Genomic DNA, 14719 nt, shown 5'->3' on the forward strand with positions numbered 1-14719 from the left:
ATTCTACAGCCATGCTGGTATACAGGCTCTGCAGAGTAACGGAGTTTCTTCTGCCTTGAATTTGAAGAATATATTGCATATGGGAGGTGTTAGAACTGTTTCGTCTGGCTGAATCATTTATGTTTAACTTCATTGCTCTGTCTTTCTACAGGAAACTGTTACCATTGCTGGCCGTGTTTGCTGTGATTGTGAGAGTCGTTTGAATGCTCAGTCAATCCTTCTAGAAGGTTCTCATGAAACTTCCTCAGGAAAGACATGTCCTATTGATGTATCAGAATTAAAAGACTACTCATTGTTTCCTGGACAGGTAAGTTTATTTTCTGGGAACATCACTTTGTTTCCTCGTAACTGAATATCCACAGTCAACTCCTTTTTGACACAATTTTGATACAGACTGTTCAATATTGTATTCTCTTCAAAGTTCAAGTTAACCCCTGTCACCCATTTAATTACTGCTTGCATATCAGGAGAGGTGCAGTTGCTTCACGTATCTTGAAGAGTGCTGCTGCTACTACTACTACTACTACTACTACTACTACTACAATATGCATACACAAACACACACACACACCACTTGGTGATGACAATTCATGGTGATCACCTCATCTTGTCAGATGATAGCTGTCTCACTAGCGAGACATTTATATATCATGTCATTGGATTTAAGTGACAAAAGCTTGTATAACACTTTTGCCTCTCTCTCTCTCAATTGCCATATTAAGGAACTCTCCGTCAGTTACGACGACGAGGGTCCCAGCAGATACGATCAATGGAACAACTTGCTTGTGAAATTAATGTGCAAGTGGTTCAGCATTCCACAGACACATGTACCCCTAATGTAGTTCGCAAGGAGATTCAGCGCGACACAGAATGTGACAAGGCTGGTTCTTTTTGACATACAGGTGCAACTCATTTTTGCCAGCTGAGTGGACTGGAGCAACATGAAATAAAGTATCTTGCTCAAGGACACAATGCATCACCAGGAATTGAACTCACAACCTTACGATCATGAGCCGAATGCCCTAACCACTAAGCCATGCACCCTCACTACAATTGCCATGTTAGGTTTCAGTAACAAGCATTGAATGTAAAACATGTAGAATATTTGGGCCAGATATTTTCACTTTAAACACTAAATGGTTAAACTATTTCCTTTTTTTTTCCAGATTGTTGCTTTTGATGGTACAAATCCAACTGGTAAAATGTTTATGGCCAAAAAAGTCTATGATGTAAGTTTTATGAAAAGTTTTAGCAACCTTCATATAAAGCTGGGTTTGACTCATCTTTTTTGCAGAATGAGGAGACTTTATGCTAAGTTAATGGTTCTCAACCATTTTTTATCTATGGACCCTTTTCATTCCTATTTTACTTGGAATGGGACCCCCATAGCCATTTGATGCTTAAAAATAACCCATTATATTTTTATAATTAAATTTTATTAGGAATTGTATAAAAAAATTGTTAAAATATTTTGTGTATTGTAAAAATATAATAGATTTATTGTACATAAATTTTAACAAGTAAATCTTTTGTGAACTGCCAAGGATCATGTGGACCCTGGTTGAGAAGCATTGTGCTAGGTGATGAGATAAAGGGAACCAGAACAGAACAGATTCTTGCTGTAAAGGAGATACAAGGCTAATCATATCTTACAAGAGTCAAGCAGGAATTTAAGTGGATTTAGTTGATTAAATTTGGCGTTAGGAAGGGCATCCAGCCTTAGAAACCATGCCAAAACAGACATAGAACCCGGGCAGCTTTTTATCTGACCAGCTCCTGTCAAACTGTTCAAACCATGCCAGCATGGAAAACAGACATTATGTGATAATGATGATGAAATTAACTCCATGCTTTTAAGGATCATTTCTTAAGTATGTGTCGCAACGGTATCCGATTCTATTGAGCGGATCAACAATAACTCCAGTACATGACTGGTATTTTATTTTATCAACTCTGGAGAATGAAATGTAAAGTTTATTTTGGTTTGATTTGAACTCAAAACAAATGCCACAAGGCTTTTTGTCTAATGCTCTAACAATTTTTGTAATCAACGACAAAATTTGTGAAACTAATTCAATATCATCAAAGTTTTACTTCTGGTTTTCTGTGCTAGTATGGGTTGGACTTTTTTTATGCAGGGATGCAGTTTATTTATTCTAAAACCAGAATTCATGCAATATATAGTATATTATATGCAGTATTCTAGAAATGATTCTGAAAGCCTCATATCATATTTTCTAGGATGTCCCATTGCAGCAAGCTCCTCTAGTGCCAGAGAAATTGCCAAAAGGTAGGTTTGTTCTGAATTTTTTTCTCTATTAATTTACTAACAGACTTGAGGCTTTGTCATATCTAGTTTGGTGCCTCACTAAAGTTCACTTTGTCAGTATCAGTACACAGACACACACATACATACATCTGTAAATGTAATATGTGACAATTATTCGGTAGCCATGATAAAACTCTGAGTTTCAGATGTCGGGGTGGAAATCCATGCCGCCATCTCTTCAGTTATTTGGCCATCGGAAAAAATGCTATGATTTTACATAGGATTTTTCATAGCATTTTTTCTGATGCCCGGATAACTGAAGAGATGGCGGCATGGATTTCTACCCTGACATCCGAAACTTGGAGTTTTATCATGGCTACCGAATAATTGTCACATATTACATTTACAGATAAATTCCTCTATTTACATAATATCGAGATTTCTTTCATTTTTTTGTTGTCTTACCATTTCTATCAAAATATATATATATATATAGTAAATCCAAAAACGAACAAACACAAAAAACAACAGCACGAGGACATGGTACATGTAATGTATTAGCAGATGCTCAGGGAAGGAAAGAAAGATAGTTTAAAGTTTTGAGCAGATGCTCTCCTTTGGAAACAGAAGAAATTCCAACAGAAGGGAAGACGGAGGAAGAAAATCGCTAATGATTCATATGTGGTTACATTTTGAAATGTATGTATACATATGTAATTATTTATTTAAAGGTTACAATACATGTGTTAAAGCACTACTGATAGTTTCATGTGTTGAGAAAACTCAAGCATTATTCTTCAGGTGCAAACCACATATAACAGATCAGTACATTACACACACACACACACACACACACACTAGTTTACTGTTCCTTTAAGATCAGATCAACAAAAAAGTATTCCATCTAGTGAGAGATAAATATCATTTAATGCTCACAGTATTAAAATAAGAATTACTAATAGTCTCTTGTCTTTGAGACGCATGGTTAAAATCCGCCTAACCATATGTCACAATGGCAATAAACTATTAGTAACTCTTAACAATGCAGTGTATCTTCAATGATATATGTATCTACATGTACATATATATATGTGTGTGTGTATTTACATGTACAGTAGTGTTTGTGAAAAAATGGCTCCTCCATGCAGTGTTCTTTGTTTCTATATAAACATGTTTGGTCTGTTTGTTGTTTGATAGACTGGGTGATTATTACCTGACTAGGAAACATGTAACTGTTAGCGACAGGAAGGGCATCTGCAATCTCTGCCCCAGTATTCTCTCGTCTGATTCATACTTGCATGCAAATGTCGACATTAAAATGATGATGCTGATGATGATATTTAATAAAAGACCTAATTCTATCCATGTAGGCTCCAGTTTGAATATCTTGATAGCTGCTGGGCCATTTCTTACAACAGACAGTATAATGTTTGAACCTCTCACAGATCTTTTAAATGTTTGCCAGAAAGAGAAACCTCATATGTGTATTTTGGTGAGTTGTACCCATTTGCTGATTTTTTACCCTTTTTTATTTTCCTGACTTTGCTGGTGCCTTGTGAAAATCAGCCAGTCTACTCTGTAAAGTGGTTGGTATTATGAAGGGCATCCAGCTGTAAAATCCATGCCAAAATAGATATTGGAGCCGGGTGAAGTCATCTGGCTTGCCAGTCCTGTCAAAACAACCGACCCATGCAAGTGTGGAAGATGGATGTTAAATAGTGATGATGATGTTGATGATGATAATGATGATGCCTGCATGGAACATGGATATTAAAAGATAATGATGATGAGCATAATAACAATAATTTAATCAGATAAAATTCTGGTATCTTCCACAGTTTTAATTTCTCTCTGAAGCTATTTCTTTTTATTTATATTGTCAATATTTTTGTTTTATTTCAGGAGAGTCATTGTACCAATAATAAACATGCACTTGTTCAATTCTTTTATTATTATTATTATTATTAGTCAATTGGTTAAACATTTAACCAATTAACTGATTGATTGTTTGTTTAATTGTTTAGTCAATCAGGCAGCTAAGTTTGTCAAAGTCATTTCGTTGCCATTTGCGACCTCATGAGTGACATACCCTCTGTAGTCCAGGCCTGCTTTACTTTGATAAACCTAGCTGATTGATTGATTGATTGATTGACCAAATGATTAATTGAACAATCATTTTGTTAATTGATTAAATGGTTAAAGAATTGACTAATAAAAATGTAAGAAGTGAGATAGAACTTGCGCATGTGTCATTATTGATATAATGACCCTCCTGAGATACAACAAAATTTACTTCAACACATAAGTTCACATCAAGAAAAGCATGAACACCATGAAATACCATTCGCCTTCTCCTATAAGGCTTTGTATTATTTTAAGAAATTGTAAAAGAATTTCTAGCAATGATAAATTCTAAGTTCTAAAAGTTGATGATGCATCAAACAAGAAACTAGACCAATAAGTTGGAATTTATTTAGGAGTTGAAATTCCATTTGTTTCTGATATCAAATTTTTGTTTTCTTAATAACATTGCTTTGGTAAATCTCAAAAGTGGCTTTGTGGTTAAGCAGTTTGCTTCCCATCCATGTGGTTTTGAGTTCAGTCCCATTGCATGGCATCTTGGATGAGTGTCCTCTACCTTAGCCTTGGGTCAATCAAAAATCTTGTGGGTGGATTTGGTTGATGGAAACTGAAAGAAGCCCGTTTTGTATGTGTGTGTTTTTTTGTCTTAACATACATCATCATCATCATCATCATCATCGTTTAACGTCCATTCTCCATGCTAGCATGGGTTGGACATTTCGACCGGGGATCTGGGAAGCCAGAAGGCTGCACCAGGCTCCAGTCTTATCTGGCAATGTTTCTACAGCTGGATGCCCTTCCTAACGCCAACCACTCCGTGAGTGTAGTGGGTGTTTTTTACGTGCCACCTGCACAGGTGCCAGGCGAGGATGATTGTAAATGAGAATGAGTATCACTGCCATTCAGGTGATGTTATTCATTCCAAGTCTTCTGTGGAAAACATGTTTTGCTTGAAAATAGGTGAAGGTTGGTGACAGGAAGGGCATCCAACCATAGAAAATCTGCTTCAACAAAATTCCATCTGACCCCTGCAAGCATAGAGAAGTGGACATTAAAATAATCAATAATATTGATATGCCAATTTGTTCTTGTTGTCTGTACCTGTCGTGTGCGTCACACTTACTTCAAAGAAGAAGTGAGTGGTAAAGCGAGACAGAGGAGGATTTTTAGATGTTCAACTAAGGGGTGGTGCTCCAGCATGGCCATCATCAAATGACAGAAACAAATAAAAGAATAAAAGAACACCAGCAGAACGTTCCGTACCACTAAACCAAGAAGGTCCTTTGAATATGTACGATGTATTTTAAGGCTAAATAGTAATTCTGTTTACGTTTGCGTCACTGAGATATTTTGGTTGGATTATATAGTTATCAGTTTTACACTTCTTTCTATATTCTGTAACTCACACAATATAGAAACATTTCTCATAGCACCATCTCACAATTTACAGATGCTTACATTTTTTGTTTTCGTGAATCTTTCATGGGTCCAGCTAGTTATTAGTATTATGAAAAGGAAGGTGATGAACTGACATAATTGTTAGCTCACTGAACAAAACTCTTAGAGGCATTTTGCTTGTCTTTATGATCCGAGTTCAAACTCTACCTAGGTCAACTTTGCCTTTCATCCTTTAGGGGTCGATAAATTAAATACCAGTCAAGAACTGGGGTTGATATAATCAACTTGCCCCTCCCCCAAAATTTCAGGCCTCATGTCTAGAGTAGAAAGTATTATTATTATTATTATGAAGGCAGTGAAATGGCAGAATTGTTACCGTGCTAGGCAAAATTCTTCGTAGCATTTCATCCAGATTTATGTTCTGAGTTCACATTCTGCTGAGGTTGACTTAGCCATTCATCCTTTTATGATCGATGAAATAAGTACCAGTTGCATACTGGGGATCAATGTAATTGACCAGTCTCCTCCTCACAAAATTTCAGTCTGTGTGTCTAGGATCTTTTCCTTTTGATCGGCAGATCGAGAAATTAATTTTTTGTAACTAAACACTTTCAAACTTCGTATACTGGTAGAATGTGTCACATAAAACATCTTTTACTCTTGGCATTGAAAGGGAAAAGATCCTGTGCCTACAGTAGAAAGAATTGTTTTTATTATGATGTCATACTCTAACCTTTCATCATCTGGCACAAGATCACTTCCTCCAATGCCCCTTCCCCTCTCAAAGGATCTTTGTCTTGTGAGTTACTTAGTGGCCCTGCCAGTGCTGGTACCATTTAAAAAGTGTCCAGTCCACACTGTAAAGTGGTTGGCATTTGGAAGGGCATCCAGCTATAAAAACCATGTCAAAACTGATCTCGCCTGTGCTGGTGCCACATAAAAAGAACTCAGTCCTCTCTGCTGGGTGGTTGGTGTTAGGAAGAGTGTCCAGTCGTAAAAACCATGCCAAAACAGACACAGAAGTTTGGTGCAGTCTTCTGTCAAACCTGTCCAACCCATGCCAGCATGGAAAGCAGACGTTAAATGATGATGATGACGATATCATTTACTAAGTCTTATTACCGTTTATTTCACAGATTGGACCATTCCTTGATGAAGAACACACTGGTATCCAGGTAAGTGTTGATTCATTTTAGGTCTTGTCAAATATAGAATTTATATATAATGGGTACAGGAGGAGCTGTGTAGCAAGAAGCTTGCTTTCCAACCACATGGTTCCGGGTTCGGCCCCACTGCCTGGTACCTTGGACAACTGTCCTTTATAGTCTTGGGTCAACCAAAGCCTTGTAAGTGGATTTGGTAGATGGAAACTGAAAGAAGGCCATTATATATATATATATATATATATATATATATATATATGAGGATAAAACTTTTCCAAAAAAATCTCATCAGTGGCCAGCATATTAAAATGCCTTTTAAGGTGAAAATTATTAAACATATATATGTTTGTATGTATGTATGTATGTATCTTTGGTGGTGTTTATTTTCTTCTCTTTATTGATGGCCATTGTTGGTTTGTTTATGTTGCCATAACTCAGTGGTGCAGTGAATGAGTTAAGTACCAAACTTCAAAGAAATAAGTTTTGAGGTCGATTTGTTTGACTAAGCCCTTCAAGGCAGTGCCCCAGCATGGCCACAACCCAGTGAGTGAAACAAGCAAAAGATAAGAAGTAAAAGAAAGATATATATACAAAATAGGTAGAGAAGCAGAGAACTGGTGATCTTGGCAACTTTTCCAAAAAACTGTTGAGATTGAATTTCTGTCGGTTAATGTCTGTGGGGAAAAATGTGGGCCAAGAGATAATTCCAGATTCGTGTAGCTCTGTGGATTGTCTTGTGTGGGTTTGGAGCTGAAGTTTTAGTTTATAGAAGCAAGCCATTGTTGTAGTAGTAGTAGTAGTAGTAGTAGTAGTAGAGAAATAAAGAGGAATTTGCACGTCTGTTCTTTTCTTACTCTTTTTAAAATAATAATATATAATGAAATTATTGTATACAGTGCTCAGGTGCACCACAACTTGTCAAAAGTGCATATAAAGCATATGCAGTAAAGTACAAATGTCTGGAAAGTGAACAGTATATGAGTTAGATACATGCTTGCATGTGTATGGAGGGGAGAAAATCAGGTGTAGTGTTGGTGAATCTCAGGAAGCATGGAAGTTTTGAAGGATGCAGTGCTCCGACAACTAACAACTGATGCCGGCAGTTTGTTCCATGCTTCAGCAACTCTTAGCTCCTTTATTTTAGTAATGACTTATCCTTTCTCCCTTTTCTTTATCTTGCTCTCTGTTTCTCATGCTATAGCTCATCCCCCTCCTCCCTCTCTCTCTCTCTCTGACTGACTACATCTCATTTCTTTTCTTTCCCTTTATATTTCACCCCCTCTCTTTCTCTCATTCTCTTTAGCTGTTTCTCACCATTTCTTTCTCTCTTTTTCTCTGTAGCTATTTGTTATTCTCATACAGCCATACACGAAGAAACATGCATGCACACACACTCAGTGAATTCAATAACATATATAAACGACACCAACTTAATGTTCAACTGCTTAAAATGTTAAACATTTATTACAGACTTTAAAAGATGAGAGTTATGAAACAATGTTTACTCGAGTTTGTCAAGGAATCAAGGAAATTGCTGAACAGTAAGTGACCATGTTTACCTCCAATAGACTAAGAGAACCCCTACATCAATAGTTCTCAACCAGGGTCCATATGAGTCTTGGGGATCTGTCTAAAATTTTTTTGTTTGTGTGCATAGGTGCAGGAGTGGCTGTGTGGTAAGTAGCTTGCTTAACAACCACATGGTTCCAGGTTCAGTCCCACTGCATGGCACCTTGGGCAAGTGTCTTCTACTATAGCCTCGGGCCGACCAAAAACTTGTGAGTGAATTCAGTAGTAGACGGAAACTAAAAGAAGCCCGTTGTATATATATATTTGTGTGTTTGTGTTTGTCCCCCAACATTGCTTGACAACCGATGCTGGTGTGTTTATGTCCCTGTAACTTAGCGGTTCGGCAAAAGACACTAGGCTCACAAAGTCCTGGGGTCGATTTGCTCGAGTAAAGGTGGTGCTCCAGCATGGCTGAAGTCAAATGACTGAAACAAGTAAAAGAGTAATAAATTGGTAATACTTCTACATTACTCAAAATATTAAAAAAAAAATTTTGGTACAATTCCTAATAACATTTAATTATAAAAGTATGACTTTCTTAAATATTGAGATGGCTATGGGGGTCCAGTTGACTAAGAGAGGAATCAAAGGGGGCCACAGGCAAAAAAGAAAAAAATGGTTGAGAGCCTCTGTTTTACATGGTTATTGAATCTGCTAGAAATAGCAGCTAATTTTCCTTTAACCCTTTCGTTACCAACCTGGCTGAAACCGGCTCTGGCTCTGAGTACAAATGTCTTGTTTTCATAAGTTTTGAATTAAAATCTCCCACCAAACCATAGTCACAATTTATGTTCCTAACACTAGCTTAATGATAACCAAGTTATTTTACTAAATTGTAGCCAGTCCACTTATGCATTCCTTTCCTTCTTGGGACACAAAACTCTACTTGTGAAGACCTGTTGAGGCAAGTGAAAATCAAAATCATAATCGATCAACATCAATGGAATTTGTAGCTGTGATACCAGTGCCGGTGGCACGTAAGAGAACCATCCGAACGTGGCCGTAGCCAGCGCCGCCCTGACTGGCCTCCGTGCCGGTGGCACGTAAAAAGCACCATCCGATCGTGGCCGTCGCCAGCCTCGTCTGGCACCTGTGTCGGTGGCACGTAAAAAGCACCCACTACACTCACGGAGTAGTTGGCATTAGAAACACTGCCTGATCAGACTGGGCCTGGTGCAACCTTCTGGCTTCCCAGACCCCAGTTGAACCATCCAACCCATGCTAGCATGGAAAGCAGACATTAAACGATGATGATGAAAGTAATTGAAAGAAACACAGAGCATCTCAAAATAAATACGGTAATGAAAGGGTTAAATTATACCTTACTCTGAGTAGCCTGAGCAAAGCATGCCTTACTGTTAGGTAGTTCAGATTAACAAAGTTCATTATAAAAGTCGTAGAAGTTTTTATTTCTTTGCTATGCAAGGAAATAAGGACTTTGATTTTCTGAGGGCCTCTATATACCTCTGTCAGTCAGGAAAAATGAGTTGGTTGCAGTTGGAATCCCTTTGATCATAGATGAGCTCAATCAGAACTGATCTAAAACTAGACAACAACAAAATATTAGTGATTTAGCCAATGTGTTAAGGAGTTCAAAGAGGGACCAGCTCTGAAAATGTCATGAATTCAAAGTCTAAGAGAGGCAAGTGCCAGACAGAATGTCTCGCAATATTTTTTAGTACTGTGCAATAACAATGGTTTCTAATATTGGCACAAGGCCAGCAATTTTAGAGGGAGGGGGTTAGTTGATTACACTGGCCCCAGTACTTGACTATGAAATGATGAAAGCTGACCTCAGAGTAATTTGGACTCAAAATTTTAAAGAGTTGGAAGAAATGCTTCCAAGCATTTTGTATGTCTTTGCTAATGATTCTGCCTTGTGCAGTGCAGTAGAGTGAAATGCCAAATCCAGAAGCATGTGGCTGTGCAGAAAACTTCTTAACTGCCCAACCATTATAACAAACTGACTTCAACTAAGAACAAAGGAAATGTTGGGTTGAGGTGGTGGTGGTTCTCCTTCTTATTTCTTTATTGCCCACAAGAGGCTAAACATAGAGGGGACAAACGAGGACAGACAAAGGGATTAAGTCGATTACATCAACCCCAGTGTGTAACTGGTACTTATTTAATTGACCCCGAAAGGATGAAAGGCAAATTCGACCTCGGCAGAATTTGAACTCAGAATGTAACGGCAGACGAAATACCGCTAAGCATTTTGCCCGGCATGCTAATGTTTCTGCCAGCTCGCCACCTTCTTACCATACTGGTCAGTTGAATTCATGTCAGCATGGAAAAATAGACATAAAGTAATGGTGATGATCATGATTTTGTTTTTACTTTGTTATTACTATTGTTTTAGTTTATATAACCAATGGTTTAAATTGTTCTATATTTTGAAAGCCTTTTCCACCTGATGTATAATTGTAGATCTACATATTACCTTTCCATATTATCATCATCACATGTCCATTTTCCATGCTAGCATGGGTTCGATGGCTTGACAGGAACTGGCAATGGCCAGGGTCTGCACTTGGTTCTATAGTCTGTTTTTGGCTTGATTTCTAGAGCTGGATGCTCTTCTTAATGCCAACCACTTTATGGAGTGGACTGGGTGCTTTTTTATGTGGCACCAGCACCTTTACTTAAAACTAGTCTAATACGTAGTTAGACATCTGAATATCACCCCTTTATACCTAAAACCAATGTGGTTCACAGTTATACATTTGGATATCTTGTCTTGAGACAGCATTCACCCGGGCTAGGTTGAGCTGGCTTCATTCATCCTCAATGCTGCATCACTCACAAACGCCAACCAGGCCTGGCGATTTGAGGCTAATGACCGCGTGATCTCCAACCACTCCTTATTCCAGCAGCGAACGCAAGTATATCCTAACAGGGATATACTTGCGGCTAGAGACCACTAGCGAACTTCCTATTCCCAAGATCCTTCAAACATTACTCATGTACATACATCTGGATATTACCTCATCTTACTAAAATTAATGTGATATGGCTGGATATTGACACTCCATGCCTAAACTTTACCAACATTGTAGTATTGCCATTGAAGATAATGTGAGAGTTTTTGGTTGTTGGTAATTCTTTAAATTAATAATGGTGTTGTTTGGTGTTTTCTTCTTCAGGCTCCGCTGTACCATGGTGTTGGTGCCATCTGCTCGAGATATCCACAACACACCGATATATCCACAACCACCATTTGAATATGGAGAGAGTGAGGTAAATCTAAAATGAAACTGCTTTTATTCGTTTTTATTTGCATCAATTTTATGAAAATGATGATGGTGATGATTGTGGTGATATTGATGACCACTATAACCTAAATGGAGAAATTTTGTCTATGTCTACCATCATTAGTTGAAATTCAAGCCTATTTGCTACACATTGCTTCTTTAACTGTTTAGCATTCAGATTACTCTGTCAAATGTAATGCTTATTAACAACAACAACATCATCACCACAACATCATCATCATCACCACCATCATCATCATCATCATCATCGTTTAACGTTCACTTTCCATGCTAGCATGGGTTGGACGATTTGACTGAGGATTGGCGAACCAGATGGCTGCACCAGGCTCCAGTCTGATCTGGCAGAGTTTCTACAGCTGGGTGCCCTTCCTAACGCCAACCACTCTGAGAGTGTAATCGGTGCTTTTACGTGCCACCAGCACGAGGGCCAGTCAGGCGGTACTGGCAACGGCCATGCTCAATTGGAGTTTTTTACATGCCACCTGCACAGGAGCCAGTCCAGCGACACTGGCAACGACCTTGCTTGAATATTTTTTCATGTGCCAGTAAGGCGACACTAGTAACGATCACGCTCGAACGGTGCTTTTTACGTGGCACCGGCACGGAATCCAGTTTGATGCTCTGGCAACCATCATGCTCGGATGGTGCTCTTAGCACTCCACTAGCACGGATGCCAGTCATTGAATTTGATTTCGATTTTGATTGTTTTGAATTCATCATCACCATCATTTAGTGTCCATCTTCCATGCTGTCATGCATTGGATGGCAAGCTGGAAGAGGGTACCAAGCCACAGTATCTGTTTTGGCATGGTTTTTATGGCTGGATGCTTTTCCTAATGCCAACCATTTACAGAGTGGACTGGGTGCATTATTAAAAAAAAATTCTTTAGGAGCCAAAAGAGTCAATGTGATTGCTTGATTGGCTCTAAATGGCTACTCAATCTTACTGAATTCTCACTGTATCTTCTTAAAAAGGGAAAGAAACAGGTCTCCTTAAAAATTGACTGAATGGTCACAGCCTGAAAATCTTTGATTATAGACCTGCTCAATAAAGGCTAACCTGGAACCAAACAACAACCGATAGAATCTTTATTTTTGAAACAGTTTCACAAATGGTGGGGAATCATAATAGAGTATGTTCTTCTAATGAGTAACTTGTGGTTTGAGAGTTCCTGGGAGAAAAGGGTACTAACTTTTTCACTGCAAGAATGAAATGTGATTGATTAAATTCATTGATAATTAAATTTATTGATTTTTTTTTCTTTGTCCAAATAATTGAAACCCCTTCTTACATGTTTCAGTTCATGCATTTTGTAACTGATCCGAGCCTTCTGTCTATTAATGGTGTTGTGTTTGGGATCACATCCACTGATGTCATCTTCCACATTTGTAACTCTGAATGCTTTGCGAGGTAAGTACTGTTCACATTCACGTTAACTGTTCAGCTGAATATAACAACACACTTCAGGCCTTAGACATGTGTCGCTTTTAGTTGAGGAGCAGTAAGAATTGAAGGGAGAGGACTCTTAAGCCCAGCCAGTACAGGATGGCAGAAACTCTCCAGCTCAATCACTTAGTTGTATGAGAAAGAAACAAACAAATGGAGATAATGCAGGGAAGAGGATACAAATCTCAGAATACATATATAGAGTAGGAAGAGAAAATATGCTGAGCTAGAGAGATTATGCCAAAGCAATGAGTAGCAAGCAAAGTGAAATTCCATTGAGCTGGAGAGCTATGCTGGAGGGAAAGAAATCTTCAGGCAGGTCAGAGAGTAGGGGACTCACAAAACTTTAACGACAATAAATCGAAGCGTTGGCAGCAGGGCGTGGATTTAGTTATCGGCAGGACCTAACAGATCAGATTCCTGATTTTGAACTAGCAGGATGTCATGCAGAAGATCTTAAATACAAGATGTTGGATGAAACCCTAATATTCCTAGTTAGATGGAAACTGGGACTACATCAAGTAACGTGACTGAAACCCCTGGAAAGGGGCATCCTATGGGATGACCTAGATGAGATATTAAGTGGGGAAGGATTCCAGTATAAAATGTAAGCCTTTATGTTATTGTAAAAAGCTGAAATAACTAATAAACAATTTGTTTCCTTTTTAGCACAAATCCAATGAATCGCTTCAAACGAATCATACGCCATTTGTTCTCTCAGCAAAGGTAATCTGGGTTTTAGTTACAATCTCTCTCTCCCTTTTCTCTGTCTGATTTATGACACCATTAATGTTATTACCATAATTAATATTTATGCGTGATATTATTGCTCTAATTAATATTACATATGTTGAACATGATATGTTGTATGCTCATGTTAATTTAACAGTTAGCTTTGAAAATATTCCACTTATACCTTATTTATAATTTTGCTCATGTATTCTTTGCTGATAAAGCACACATACACATTCTGAATCACATTGAAAAGACTCATTTACTTGATAAGCAAACCTTCATTCAAGGGGAAAGTCTATGCAGCTGCTTACTATGCTAGAAATAGCAGTCAAATCTCTTCTCTTAGAAAAGACATATTGGAGTTATATATCACTGCTGATAGAAAGAATCTCTTTCATTGGTTGAAGTTGGTTTTCTATATCTTCACCTCTCCCATATATTTTAGGTGTGTCCCCCACTTTTATAAACCCTAATTGTGCCTTTATAAATTTACTCCCTCACCTGTTCCTATAAACCCTAGCTGTGCTCTTCACTTATCTGCTATAAATTGTAATTGTACTTCTCACCTGTTTTTAATGGGCTTCAGTAACTTACTTTTCATCTTTCCCTTATAAACTTCTGCACTGTCTCATATCATTTATAAAACCCAGCTCTGTTTCTTATCTGTGCCTTCTTTAAAGCCTTACTCTCACTCTGAATGTCTCTCCAAAAATCTTATCCATAAGCTATCCCTCTTAACAACCATTGAGATTTTCTAGAAACTTTTCTCTACAGCTTACGGAGA

General features: G+C 38.0%; 1 protein-coding gene across 2 annotated transcripts in view; it reads left to right on the plus strand.

Moving 5' to 3' along the window:
* Window positions 1–14719, plus strand: part of LOC115211874 (DNA polymerase alpha subunit B-like) — a 48663-nt gene that overhangs the window by 14895 nt on the left and 19049 nt on the right. For both annotated transcript variants that reach the window (XM_036504385.1, XM_029780615.2), the window contains exons 8-16: window positions 152–307; window positions 1167–1229; window positions 2242–2290; window positions 3640–3761; window positions 6886–6924; window positions 8383–8453; window positions 11625–11718; window positions 13055–13164; window positions 13870–13926. In XM_036504385.1, coding sequence (XP_036360278.1) covers window positions 152–307; window positions 1167–1229; window positions 2242–2290; window positions 3640–3761; window positions 6886–6924; window positions 8383–8453; window positions 11625–11718; window positions 13055–13164; window positions 13870–13926 — 761 coding nt within the window. The remainder of the gene's footprint in view (window positions 1–151; window positions 308–1166; window positions 1230–2241; window positions 2291–3639; window positions 3762–6885; window positions 6925–8382; window positions 8454–11624; window positions 11719–13054; window positions 13165–13869; window positions 13927–14719) is intronic.

This window comes from Octopus sinensis, linkage group LG1, assembly GCF_006345805.1.
Source record: "Octopus sinensis linkage group LG1, ASM634580v1, whole genome shotgun sequence".
In the NCBI taxonomy this organism is placed as follows: domain Eukaryota; kingdom Metazoa; phylum Mollusca; class Cephalopoda; order Octopoda; family Octopodidae; genus Octopus; species Octopus sinensis.